At 40.3% G+C, this 14587-nt stretch overlaps 1 protein-coding gene across 4 annotated transcripts in view; it reads right to left on the reverse strand.

The window, feature by feature from the left end:
- The window catches only part of PLOD2 (procollagen-lysine,2-oxoglutarate 5-dioxygenase 2), a 76447-nt gene that overhangs the window by 30186 nt on the left and 31674 nt on the right, over nucleotides 1-14587 (reverse strand). For all 4 annotated transcript variants that reach the window (XM_052805046.1, XM_052805045.1, XM_052805043.1 and 1 more), the window contains exons 2-5: nucleotides 10023-10114; nucleotides 8402-8538; nucleotides 2663-2826; nucleotides 1388-1500 (exon numbers count right to left, since the gene is read on the reverse strand). In XM_052805046.1, the coding sequence (XP_052661006.1) occupies nucleotides 1388-1500; nucleotides 2663-2826; nucleotides 8402-8538; nucleotides 10023-10114 (506 nt within the window). The remainder of the gene's footprint in view (nucleotides 1-1387; nucleotides 1501-2662; nucleotides 2827-8401; nucleotides 8539-10022; nucleotides 10115-14587) is intronic.

Below are 14587 nucleotides of genomic sequence, written 5' to 3' on the forward strand. Positions count from 1 at the left end.
GAGGCATTTTGAATCACAGTGCAGTAGTGCACTGTGCAGAAGTACACATTTTTTTGTCTAGAGGACAACCTGTTTAGACAGCTAATTATATTACTTCTGACTTTGCTGCAGAGTCAGCTTTAATGTCTCTACACCCTGTCCTTTCAATTGCATATCTAGCATCTGACTTAACTTGCATAATATCAATTTAAACATTAAGGGCTGGAAGGAATGTCCTATGAGGAGCAGCTAAGGTCTTTCAGTTTGTCTAGTTTGGAGAAAAGGAGGCTGAGGGGAGACCTCATTGCTGTCTACAGCTACCTGAGGAGGGGAACTGGAGAGGGAGGTGCTGATCTCTTCTTGGTATCCAGTGCCAGGACACGTGGGAATGGTCCAAAGCTGCGCCAGGGGAGGTTTAGACTGGACATTAGGAAGCATTTCTTTACCGAGAGGGTGGTCAAACACTGGAACAGGCTTCCTAGAGAGGTAGTCAACACCCCAAGCCTGTCAAGTGTTTAAGAGGCATTTGGACAACGCCCTTAGTAACATGCTTTAACTTTTGGTCAGCCCTGTATTGGTCAGGCAGTTGGACTACATGATCATTGTAGGTCCCTTTCAACTGAAATATTCTATTCTATTCTACTCTATTTCTGTACCTGTATCTAAACATGCCTGATGTTTCAGGCATAATTTAATGGAAAAACATATATGTATTTCAGAAACTTCTCATCTGCCTTAAGCATACAAATGCTCAAAATCAACCTCAAAATTCTACAATATCAGTTTCTAAAAGTCTTTTTGCATCAATACATTGTTAACTTTCCTTAGCCCTCCTTTTCCAGCATCAGGGCCATGCCTCTGACATCTATCATGCTTTAATGCTGCTACTCAGCAGAGAACTTTGTTAAGCTAGGGCATGGAGAGGTCTTCACCAAAAATTTATGATGCAGCTTTATTGAACGTATCTGCACAAAACGCTGAAGAGTCAGAGGCAGCTGCAGGCAGGATCTGAAATGGCAGCAAGCCAAAATATAAAACACTGGATCAGCAAGTAGTTCAGTGACACCCTGGAAAAATGCCACATTCTTGAGCGTCAAACTGCCAAGTACATGGGACCCTCATTGAGATGAATGTGTCCGATCATATATCTCAGAGCTATTATTTCTAACAACGAAGCACAACCTGTCTGGATCTGCACAGACAGCCTGAAATAATATATCAAGTCATGACCCTTTGGAAGCCTGTTCATCACTCCAACAGTAGGAACCTCTGCAGAACAAACACAAGTGTCAACATGGCACTCAGGAATAAAGAGACAGCATTCCTTTTATTTTTATCTCCTGATGTTTTATGAGGAGCAGCATGTTGTTTCAAGTAGAAAGAAATGAGAAAGCCAGTCACTACCTACCCTTGCCAATGGGTCAACATAGATTTTGGTGTAAAACAGCTGGTCATCATCATTATCCTGCAGATCCCATTCCTGCACAATACGATTTATATATGGAGCATAACCAATAAATCCTGCAATATCACATACACATAAGTTATTTCCATAAAAAGCACTACTCTGCCAATGCTGTCCACCAGTCAGGGACTTCATTCTGACTGTTTGGTGCCAGCAAAGGAAAAGTATGAAATTCCTACAACTTGGCTCAAAATCCAGTTTTCTTCCTGTGATATGTACCAGTTCTGTTCTAAAGAGTTCATAATTAAGGGCTATTTTATACTAATGCTATTTTAAGGGAAAAAATCGGAAACAGAGATCTGTTTAGTATGGTCCCGAGAACTCCAAAGCATGAGATTAGACTACTACTGTTCCCAAGAAGCCCATCTGTGGAAAAAGTTTCATTTTCATTAATCGCTTCTTGCTGGCAGAAAAGCCTGAATCTAATACTGCCAGAACTACAAAAAGAATTCAACTCAAAACCAATATATGCTATGTTTAAGCCAGAACAAAAAAAAAAGATAGGGCAGATAGGTGAGGTAAAGAAGAGAGGGAAAGGAACGAGGACACTCCCAGATCTGCACGCTGCCCAGCACCACGTACCTAGGAGAAGTGACATACTGTGGTCTGTAGCAGTTAAACACTATCAGTGTCAGTGCATGTATTAACCAACTGCAAAATTATTACCAAAGCTGGCGTTTAAAGGAGGATTCCAGAATTAACATGTCATTGAGATTAACAGGAGTAACTCACACTTTTCTTGCAATGAACAGCCTAAGCCACACTGACCAGGTCAGGCAGAGTTACCAGCACATCTACACTGTCAGTCAGGAAATTCTGTGACCCAGCTAAACTGTGCCTATAAACAGCATGTACTGCTTTGACTGGGCTTGTACACTAGATTGTTTCTGAAGTAGATTCAGTCAGTGGCAATCGGGTCATCCCTGTACAGTGTTTCATTGCAAGGCACAGTTGCTTGCTAAGCTGCTACTTTATTTACCTGCTTTTTACAAGTTACTGCCAACAAATACTATGTAAGTTTGAATGAAAACTATTCTTGAGCACATAAGAGGAGCTATTCAAGTGGGGAGGGAGAGGGGAAGAGGAAGACAGCAAATCCAGTCCTCCATTTTATATTTGGGGAATTCAGAACAGTTTCACATACAAATACATGAAACAGTTAACAGAACTGAGTCATATTCAAGTTTGGAGTAAAATATGTTCAAGAATCACACTTGCCTCCTGAGTTCAGGAATCGTTTTCCACTCTTGACAACAGGATACTTGTCAGCTAGCCTTTTATCTGGCCAAATTAGTCCATCTGCTGCAAACACCACTTTATGATTAGTTTCCTGAAACTTCTTTAGCAGTTCGTCAGGGCCCCCCGCAAAGATAACATCATAGCTGAAAATAAAGAAAAGATATCCATTAGATTAATTTTAATGCTTTTGTGTTGAAAACAGCAACAAGTGGTTGGACTATTCAAATTTTAAAAATCATACAGACAGACCTTTCATTCTGAAAAAATGATTTATTAAATTGTGTTTTACTACCATGTAAAAATCCTATACCCTTTTAGAAGAAAAACTTCAATCAATACTATTTATCCAATACAGTTGCCCCTTCTATTTACATTAATTTTTTTAACCTTCCACATTTTGGACATTCTTTTTCTTTCAGATTTTGTCTACTTGAAATTGATTTTCACATTTCATGTGTTTTGAGTAAAAAATATATTTTCCACTTTAGAAAACTGTTTATGTGTTTAAGAACAACAAAAAAAAAATCAAAACTTAGCAGATGAAATATTGTAGGACTGAAGGATGATTTAGGTGACTTTCACTGCAAAACTGTAGATGATCTTGTTCCAAAACACAAAAGCACTGACTTTCTTCTGAAAAGTCTTATCAAGAATATACTTAGATATTTCTCAGTAAAGTCTAGTTGCCCATGAACTTAGACTGTGTTGCATCCTGACAATATATAGATTTCTCCTTCAACCTCTTTAATGTGCTGAAGACTTCAGAAGGCTCTAAACTTCACAGTAACTATTTATGAAAAACTTTACCTGCCTTTATGTGTTCATCAGATTTTACTCCCAACTCCTATTGAGAACAAAGACCTAAAGCTGGAGGGTTCATCTCTAAAAACAGCGGTTACCCACAGCCAAAGGTCAACAGTACCCCAAAACAGAAAGAAACATGCATGTGTTTGGCAAAGGTCATGTAAGAATGTAGTATCACAAGCCTACTGGTTTCTTGTTGTTGAACCATATCAAAACCAATGCCTCTGAAAAAAACCCAAACAACCCAAAACCTCAAAATATGTATAAATGATTAAATTATTCACAGTACAGGGTTCCTTTGTTAGTACTTGAGATCTACATATAAATGTGCAAACCACTTCAAGGTTCATTTTACACAGCAAGAAACCACGACACAATAATATTGGAATCATGTCATAGATTAGTCTCTGGCTGAAGAAGCAGAATATTTGGATTTAATGGCAGCATCTCAGCCTTACAGCTTCCTCATATGAATGCAAGTATATTCTTATTCCACACATCTACCTTAGTAACTGAAAATCATCAGCCCTGATATAGGGCAAAGGAATGGTACAACAAGATTTTGTTCTTGCAAAGTCTTTTAGCCGGGCTAAGAAGGACAGCAGTACTCCCACCTGCAGTACAGAGAAATTTTTGCACTGCAATGTATTACCCAGCAATAGTGCCAACAGATCAACCATTACTGACTTCTAGTACTTCTTTATTACAGTTCTGAAATTATTTAAAATGTCTTTTCTTCAAAGGGGATTTCATGCAATTGGCCTAAGAAAACTGAACAACAGCTGGCTTACAAATGCAAAAGAGAAGATTTCTACCGCAAAGTATGAACCCTGGAGAGGAAGTGTGTTACGTAGTCTATATAAAGTAAGCGGGTTTCTGAAAACTCTCACTGTTTTGTTTTTCTGTAACTTTGGCAGAAGAATGTATGAAAAAAAACATTGTACATTTTGGAGTTGCCCCAGTTTTGCAAAAACTGCCTGTTTCTGCCCAAATATACAGGAATACATTTCCCTCCCTTTTCCATTCAATTGGTGTAGCCCGATTCAAAGCCAGAATGAGCCTGAAGAACAAGCAAGAAACAGGAGACAAGTTGAAGACAGACAAAAACAGAGATTTGTCTGGGGCTTTAACTTAATAGCTTATGGCAGGCTGTGCTTCTCCTCTTTGATCAGGTTAGTGCTGCTGCTGCAATGACTTACAGCTGTGGGAAGGAACCAAACACCCCTGGAACATTGCTTCCAAGGACTGTCATTCTGTAAAAGAAAGCCAAAGTTGAGCAACATGCTGGGCTAACCAGCGGCTCTGCTTGCGAAAGGGATATGCTACTTAATACAGCACAGTTTATTACACAAAGCACAGCGTAGAGCTGCTAAACTGTATTACCCATTATTGTAAACTTTACACACTAATGGATATTATGCAGGAGTATGAATCCAGCATGGACCTACATTTTCCACTAATTTTCATGGCCCGCGGTTTTGTCAAGAGGTGACTTAGGGCCACCACACCTCCCACTGGGCAGGACCTTCACCAGCCTTCTATCCCTTGATGCCAGTCTTCCCATCAGCTGCTTTATGAAGCTCCTGCTTTTCTCTCCACGCAACGGGAAAACTTCTGAAGTCGAACTAAAACCTAGAAATCCATCATTTGCCTTGCTTACCTGCCATGTCAGATTATATTCAGTCTATCTGGCACTCAACTCCTACTGTAAGGGAGGATTCACCACTAAGACCATCACAAAACAGGTCCCGGGACTATCCTTGACAGTTTATACTGTAATTATAGGTGATGCACATAACTTACTTTAAGCAGGGCTTCAAAATTTGACAGGGAAGAAAAAGTGTGGATATATCCAGGAAAAAGCAGGCTGCCTTGGCAAGCTGGAAAAGCTCAGATAGTCTTTTATTTATTCTTCATAAATCCTTCCGATTAAGTAGAAAGCAAGAAGAAAAAAAAAAAAGAAAAAGAAAAAAAAACCCACACCAGAAATTTTCCACAACTCCAATCCTATTTCCTGAAGCTCCCAGATGGCAGATGCTTGGGGCTGGAATCCACCCATCCCTCCTCCTCTTCTGCAGCAGCAAAGCATCCTGTCTACGCAACCAGCGCTCCCAGCAACACAGGGAAACGGCAATGGTGGCTTAGGTCCTCTAGAACAGAACGTGCAATTTTTGTATCCACAACTTTTATAACAACAAGGACTTTTTACTATTGGAGCTGCAGGTTAAGAGCTCCAAATACGTATCTCATCTTATTTAACTGGACTGTTCAGCCACACAGCCATTTTGTCACTTACACTGTATCACACCTTAACTATTTTGAGGTATGTAGAAAATGTAATTACCCCTTACTTTCTGACAAATGTTTAAAAAAACCCCGAAACCTGAGAGGCTTCAAAAGTCTTCCACAATACAAATAGATGGCTGTGGGAGTTCTGGATGAATAGTCACAGCATCAACCATTTTATCCAGCCTACACTGGCCATTAGCCAATTCAATCTAAAATGGTCCAAAGTAAACCAGTAGTTAGCTCTTGCAAAAACAAGCCTAATTTAAATAGCATTCCATCTGCAGGCAAAGCATTTTGCTATCTGCACCTAGACACAAACTGTCCACAGAGGTTCAAACTCTTTCAAGAATTGTGAGCCGTATAAAAACTGCTCAAAAAAAAAAAAAAGCAAGAAGCTAAGTTTGTTAAGTAAACAGTTCACTAGAAATGATTTGCCTAGTTACAGTAAGTAAACCAGACGTTTCCTTTCCCCGCCCCCAAGATTAATATTCCAAATGCTTCATAATGAATATAATGAAAAACACTTGAAAAAGAAAGGAAGTTCACTATATTTGTCTTTTCCAAACTTACTGCTACATTGATAAACATTTAAATTGCAAACCAGGATTCCTGGAAATGAAAAAACTCATTAGAATTAAAATATAATGCTAGAATCAGTAAACTATTTTTTTCTCCTATCTGGAATCAGTTCCACCAGCTTTAAATCAATATGTACTTGGAATTATGGACCTCAAGAACTTGGGAGGCCTTAAATCCTGGGATTTTTCATAGCAAGAAAGATTATGGCATCTGCACTTCAACACACAGTCCTCTGTATTCTCTCATCCATGCCAGCAGACAGCCTGCCCCTTGAGAGAATAAATTACATTGGAGAAGAATTTGAGCTATACACAAATCTGATAACAAATTTGCATATTTTACCATATAGGGAGAAAATAGTGATGAATCAGTATAATAAATTTGCAAACAAAGAAATTCAATGTAAGTAGCAACCATTTGGGAAACATTTGATTCATCTGAGTGTTTAGTAAAGAACAAAATAATCTCCCAAATTAATCTTAAAAAGTTTCAGTTATTGCACGATCAGTAGGACAACACTATGAACAAACATGTAATATATTTACTTTTAGAAACATAGTTTTTCCACTCACCAAATGCAAAACTGATCAAGTCAGTAAGAAAAAAATTCAGAAACTGAATGTGTACCTCCAAACTCTACATTACTTCTACTGTCAATTAAGCGTACAAAGATGATATTTGGCATAAGTTTCCCTTATAAAGTTTGTTCATAAATTGGTTAAGGTGATTCAGACATTGGCTTTTTAGCTCTATCTTCTACTTATCACAAGAGGTAAAATTAAAACAGAAAACTGAGTAGCGTCTTTAAATTTTCTACCAGTTTAATAGTCTGCTCCAACTTTCCTAAACTCTTAGACAAAACAACAAATGAACTTTCCAGTAAATACCACTGTCAGACCACTTTCTCTCTCATTATGATGTCTGCTATACAAATCCTGTTGAACCTCTACCTTGCAAAAGGGTCCCTAAAATTCTTCAGCTGTCAAATTTTTAAAAATAAATAAATAATAAAAGCAGGTTAAAAGCTGAAAGAAAATTCTGGAGCAGACATTCCAACATGACTCAGTAACAACAGCATGAACCCATGCACAAACCTCTCCAAGCTTGCACTCAGCTACCTCCCCAAGGCTGCCCATCTGCAACTGGGGCTTCATATCCCTGATTCGAGACTTGGTCCCATACCATCCTCACAGCGATTCTTTTAGAGCTGTGACCCCACTCTGGTTAATGCTAGCATGAAAGAGCTTGGCAGCTGCTGTGAGCTGGATTCTTCGCTGCCCTGATCACGCTCTTGTCACAGGAGCAAAAGATGGGGGGGGGGGGGGGGGGGGAAGCAGAGGGAAGCAATGGAAAAAGTGGGATCTGAACATGTTTGAGCTTCCTGTTCTCTGTGACAGGGAGAAACCTATCTGGCCTCCAGTGAGGATGTTCAAGCATAGCTGTGCTATGAGCTGTAGTCTGGCACCTGCAGCAGCACTGCCTCTCCATCCTTCCATCACACAGACAGCACAGGCACCAAGGGTATATTTGGCACCAAGACTCTTGTTTCAGTTCTCCAACATGTAAAAGAAGTTCTCCTATTAAGTGCTTTCCGCAGGGGCCCATTTTCCAACTTCCTCCATGTCACTGTTACTTCATGGAACAAGATCATGCTCTGGTCCCTACTGGCCACTTTATTTCTGGAGCTGCTTTTGCTTCCCCCCCTATTCCACACTCCCAGACCGCAGCCACGTCCTGCTCTCACTACAGCTGAGCAGGGAGAGGACAAACACTTGCCTAAAAGCCTGTCAGCTCCCAATAACATTTTTTTACCTCCTCAAGGCAGGTGAACTATGAGCAACTCTTTCATCTGTAAATCCATTAAAAAATAACGCTCACTCCAAGAGCAATCTACTATTCTTATGAATGCAGAAAAACAGAAGCAAACTCTTCTCAAATAAACAGTGAGGGGGGAAAAGCAGCATGCAACTTTCAGCATGGCACAGCAGCTACTTTTGCATGCCTACCCAGACTAAAATGTAAAGGCAACAAGCCAGGTTTGCTCACCATTCAACAAACATTACAACCAAGTCCTCTTGATTAGCATAGCTTTCTATGCCTTCTTTCAGCAGTCGAATTTTCTGCCCTCCGCCAATAGAGTTAGGCAGCTCACCACCTTTCCACTCTTCACCTTTTCCAAGTACCTGGAATAAGAAAAAAAAGCACTTTTTGCTAGTACCCCAAAACAGGCTTTTAAAGCAGACCCTTACTGAAAACAGATGTTAAAGCAGAAGCAACACATTAAAGCATAGCAAGCCAGCATTTCCAGCACCGTAAGTCTTCCATGTCTGAAGCAGCATTCAGCACAATGACATCACTGCAAAAACACGAGAGAGACATTTCTTAACCAAATAAGAATTGAGCAATTGCCTGCTACTGCCATTTATTCAAATGTGTCTCCTTCAGAAAATAAAAGAAAAAAGCTAATAATTGTTTCAAAATTTGTATTAGAAAAACATTCTGAACGAGACCATTAAAAGTCAATATAATCACTTTAGGAACAGGAGACTTTGGTGGATCAGGGTATTATTAATACAAATGCAAGCTCCAGTCTTTCTGAAGTCCCTCCAGAACACTTTTGTACAAGGAAAGGATAGGTTCCCCAATATACAGCTGGCTGCTAAAAATCAGTTAAACTCCTCCCTAGCCAAGCACTACAGTGAATTACATCTCAAAAAAAGAAAAAACCCTTAAACTTTTTGTGGGTTTTGAACATAGTGTTTTTGGAACTTATAAAACCTGGAAGAACTACACTGCATGATGTTTTGGACAAATCTGCAAAGCTAATAGACATATCCAGAGCTCAGGCTTCTCGGGTGCTTTAGTACGGCATTATCATATTAGGAAAGGTTCTCTCAGTCTTCCAAGTTCAGCAGTAGAAGTCAAACTTCAGAGACCCAAATAATTTCCTATTTATAGTGTAGACGCTGTGGTAAGTAAGCAGAAAAATTTCATAACACCATGTGAATTCCTAGATTTTCTCTTGCAGAACCAATTTGTGGGGAAAGTTTAGAAGAAGCTTAGTGCCCTCCCCCTTTTCCCAAGATCAGCCTCAGTACGTGACATATGTAGATGTGGAACAATGCAGAAAAGGCTGGCAAGAATGATAGAAACATTTTGTCCTCTCAGAGAATTACAGGTTCCTGGGAAACACAGTGAAACTTTCAGTTATGATCCTCCCTGCTTCCCTGTACCAGGGATCCAGCCTTGTTTAAGGAATAAAGAGACATCCAAAGCCCTCTGAGTGTAGTGCAGCTTCCATAAGTAGTCATGCAAACAAAATCAGCCGCACTGAAAAGCAAGGCTGTATGATAAATCATGACAGAACCTGTAAGTGACTGAGGACGCTGATCACAATAGCTACTGATCTGTAAAACAGGTCCTACGGCAGTAGAAAAAGCATGCTCCCATGGTCATTCAGAAGGGCACCAGCAGGCAAGCAACAGGGACAGCAGCAGGGCCACGTCCAAGTGCCCTACGTGCCCCCGGGCTCTGTAATTGTTTTACTTTGCCCTAGCATGTGGGAAGCTAATGCAACTTCAGTTACTATCACACTGTTTGTCTTAAACATATCTTTAAGTCTTATGTACTGTATAGTATGAATATTTGATATGAAAACATACAATACCTTTACTGTGTAGTTGAAGTGCTTTGCAGTTTGCATGAAACGGTGAAAGCCATCAGTTTCCTTAGTTGCTACAGTAAAAACTAGTAGTTTATCTGAGGGAGAAAAAGAAGGAACATGTTTTAATATGTTTTCAGGCCACAGTTTGTAACGTAAAAATGCACTGAACAGCACTGGATCAGTGGGCTTTATGACTTGCCAGCATCTCATTCAAAAAGAGGAGGCAAATACACTATCATATTATAGGCATGAGACATTATCAAACAAGAACTACTATGGACAAGGGTGCTGTATTTTAAATTATCCTCAGGAAGAGGAAGCAAAAAAATCTATCTGCTCTGTAAACAACTAGCTCAAGACATGAAAACAAAGCCAGTATGACTACTGGACAGGAAGGAATCTTCAAAACAAAAACAACATTACTTTTCAGTCTGAGCTAATCCTGTGACCTCTTATCACAGGACTGAATGGTACCAGAGAACTTCACCCAACCTCAGTAACTCCCCTGAAAGCAAGTGGTTCATATTCTTCATTAAAACAGGGGGGAAAAAAACAAAAAAACAAAAAACAAAAAACACAACACAACCATGGAAACCGGTCTCCCAACAGGCAGCATTTAGTGCTTTTAAGCCCTTGGGCTAAGACAAAAGAGCAAGGGTTTTGGTTTTTTATTCAGAGCCTCTGTAAATTATAGCAGTGCTACTTTTGCCTTCTTACTGCATGAAGGCAAATGACCGTGCAACCAATTTCGTTTTCATATTGAAGGGCTTTTGACATAGTTCAAATGAGGCCACGAATTCCCACTAAACATTAATTCTCGATTAAACTACTGAACAACATTCAGCACCCTATGCAACATGCTGCATAATCGAGGTACGTAATTCAAAGCTACGAGGAAGACAGTACCTCTATCCAACATCAAGTATTTAATCAGACCAGCCTGGATCCCAGAGCACATTGCAGTTCCTCTATTTGGTCCGACTTCAAGCAACAGCTGCACTCTAAACAGAGCCCATGAGATCAATCCTTACAAGAAAGTAAAATTAATTGCCTCTAATGAGCATTCCAGAAACAGTGCCTGTTGTTGCTTCACTTTCCCAAAAAACATCCTCTGGGTTCATCTTCTCCAGCACAGTAACATGTGCTAGAAGTGGCTGCTGTGAAAAACATTCCTATTAACCCTTCAGCCTTGTCCACCACCACAGACTTAGCAGCCCTCAGACACCATAGATGTCATCCTGAGTGTATTCAAATCAATCACTGCTTGCCATTTTGTTTTATTTGACACCAGCAAAATTAACACACAAGATGATGATCTGCTTCCCGCTTTGTAGAAGAAATGCACCTTGCAAGTTACTCATGTGATGCTCTGCAGCCAACTACCAGGGTACTTCAAGTACACCTCTGCTCAGTCAAGCAAAAATACCTGTAGGAGCAGAGACATATCTTACCATAATCTGCATTATGTTGCAGGGCAACATAAAAAACACTTGTTCCAATGAAATTCAAGTCTGTCTAAAATAGCCACAGCAGGCAAACTATGGAGACTAGTCTCAGGAGCCACTGATATTTTTTCCACTGAAATAAGGCTTAGATTCAGCCCTAGTCAACAGGTCACTTCCAAGAACACTCCGACCAGGTCAGACAGTGGTCTGACTAGTCCATCCTCAACAGCAGCTGTAACAGCATACATGAGGAAGAGCAAGGATAAGACAAGCATATATGATGCTTTTTCTGCTTCTTCTACCAGTCTCAGTTTACAGGTTTTCCTGACCTGGATGGTGTTTCTGTATATTCCAAAACACTCGGTCCACTTAATGACCTTGCTCTTACCTAGTCACTCCTTGAACTGATGTAACCTTTAAGCAGTGACAGCACCATACGCCCAGTACCTACTCCAGAAACAACAATGTTCTGTGCCTTGAGCAGGGCTCATACAGTTTTTATCTGATACTGCCCAAATTCTTCAGCTACAAACAACATCGCTACCTGTACTCCCCACTACACCCAATTTTGCATATTTCTCTCACATCTTGACATAGACTTTTTTTTTTTTGGGGGGGGGGGGGGGGGCACGCAGGTCAGGGGCAGTGCTCCTTGTCCTCAACACTCCTAGTGAAGATTTTAACTGCTGGTGCTACTGAACCAGACTGACACTCCTGCAATACAATACACAGCAAAGAAGAAACTGGAAATAGTTGAAATGCTTCCATCAGCTCAACTTGAACACCCAAAAACTTTGGGAAGACAGTTTTCACAGATTAATTGCTCCATCTTTTCCCCACTTAAGTGCTAGCAGCCTTTTGTAGGCAAGAATCAGAAGAACCCATGAGTACATCTCAGAATGGCAGAAGGACCTCCACAGAGGATTCCAGTGCAATGCATTCACAGATGCACTGACTCACAGACAAACACAGCAATAATGGTTCAATACCTTCAAAATCGTTTATTCTAAAGGTCATGCAATCTAAAGTAATTCTACAGGAGTCACCACAGAATGAATACAGAACATATCTTAGATTATGACTAAAACAGAACTGAAGACAGAGGACAGGATTTTTCTCTATGGAACAGATTAAGTTATGATTAATTTTTGTTCAAGCACTGCCTTTTCAAATTAGAGGGAACTGGAAAAAATCTGATCATACCAGGCTGCATCGCCAAGCCAAGTGAATCCATTATTGAGTTTCCTAGGTGACCAGTCAAGCACTGACTATAACCGTGGAATTTGGTTTCAAATAGACATATTTCACACCTACCCCTTCCTGAGGAATGCTAACAGCAAGGATTTCAAAAATCTGTACTTGACAACGTGATGTAAATGACAAAATGTGGGCGGCATCAGATTCCTCCCATAGTCACTAAGTAAAAGAAAGTATTAAATCAATGTACAAGTACAGTTTGGGAAGCAAAAAATAATCTCCTGCTCTTTATGAGATATTGTTACTCTCTTTTAATGGAACCCACAATAATTCCACCCACACATTGTCCATGTATTTCAAGATTCACTATGGAGCCCTGGTATGTTACTTGAGTTCTATGGAATAGGAGGAAAGAGAATGACGTGCTAAATCATAAGGGATTTTAACCAATCTATATAAAACAGAGAAAGCTGAGCAGACAAATAATGCAGTTTATATTGACATGAAACTGCAAAAGAACCTGTATTATACTCACAGCCAATGAAGTAATCTAAGTAGGCTACCTGAGTTAGGTTTGCAAACAGTCACAGAACAACAGGAAGCTGTTTTTATAAAGGTATTATTCACATTGGAAATGTTTTCTTTTTAGCATACTTGCCAATGGTCAGTTTTTTAAAATTACAGATGAAGAGGTTTAAAAGGCTTTATTTCCATGTCTCTGCTGCACCACAGAATTTTAGGTGCATGTGGTACTTAAATAATTTTTAAGTGCAGCAGAAGTGTAATTATAGCATTTAGAGTCCATTTAGAATTATAGTTTCTTTATAGACTTCTTAGTCTTTGTTGGGGTGGGGTTGTTTGGGGTTTGGGGTTTTTTTTGGGGGGGGGGGGGGGAAGTTGTTTGTTTGGGATTTTTGTTTTGTGGGTTGTTTGTTTTTGGTTTGTTTTTTTTTTAAAGTAATCTGTGTCTGAGCAAAGAGCAGAGAAACATGCTTTTGTTCTGTCTACAGTATGTATGGACAGACAATGCAAAGTACATTAAATGATAGCTACCTTGGCACATTACAGAGGGTATTATTAACCAAATGAGGAAAGCAGCACCGTTCTCTTCTAGCTATTAAGACATTACAAAAATATTAATGTTACTCCTGTAGGCTACGGTGACTTTATTTAGATGTAAGTGGCGACTTGCACCAATTTTACTGGCAGAGTTCCACTAAGTGTAGCATGGGAGATAATTGTTTCTTCCCATGGAAGTGAGCGAAGAGAATGCTTCTGACCACCAAGTACTTCTGCTGATTTCTTTTTAACCTTTTAACTTCATTCACTTTGAAAAATCTACTCGTTTGCTACATTTAGGTACAACAATCTCTTAGAACACCTGTCCCATCTGTGTCTAGTAACACAAAGTGACTTTCACGAACTCACCGGAGTGTCAATGTGCAAGTACAACACAGATCCCAGGGGATTAAGTTTATCCAAGTGGCATTTCCATTTCAGGATGTGCTCAGCTACGTCTGTTTTAGCTGCAGCCACCCACAGGGTCCCTGCTGTGCGGAGCAGGTTTGGTACCACGAAGAGCCCTGCCAGTGCAGAGGTTCAATGCGGCACCAGAGCCCTTACCACAGGCTGAGTCGCGTGCAAATGTCGCCCTGAGAGGTTGAGTGACTGGTCCAGAGTCCCCAGCAGCATCGCTGTGACGGCTCTAGGGCTCCAGCTGTGCAATGAAGACCTAGGCGTAGCAGCAGAAAGCTGTCTGCAATTACTCAGACCCCAAGTTACCACTGTGGCCCAGCACTCCCCAGCGAGCGAACCGCAAAAGTCTCAGTCTTTGCAAAAACCCCATGATGAATTCTAGCTGCAGCTAGACACTTCCTGCTTCACCATCCACTTTGGCACAAACCCCTGCTCTGCCTCCACCTACAC

The sequence above is a fragment of the Harpia harpyja genome, chromosome 12 (assembly GCF_026419915.1).
Source record: "Harpia harpyja isolate bHarHar1 chromosome 12, bHarHar1 primary haplotype, whole genome shotgun sequence".
In the NCBI taxonomy this organism is placed as follows: Eukaryota; Metazoa; Chordata; class Aves; order Accipitriformes; family Accipitridae; genus Harpia; species Harpia harpyja.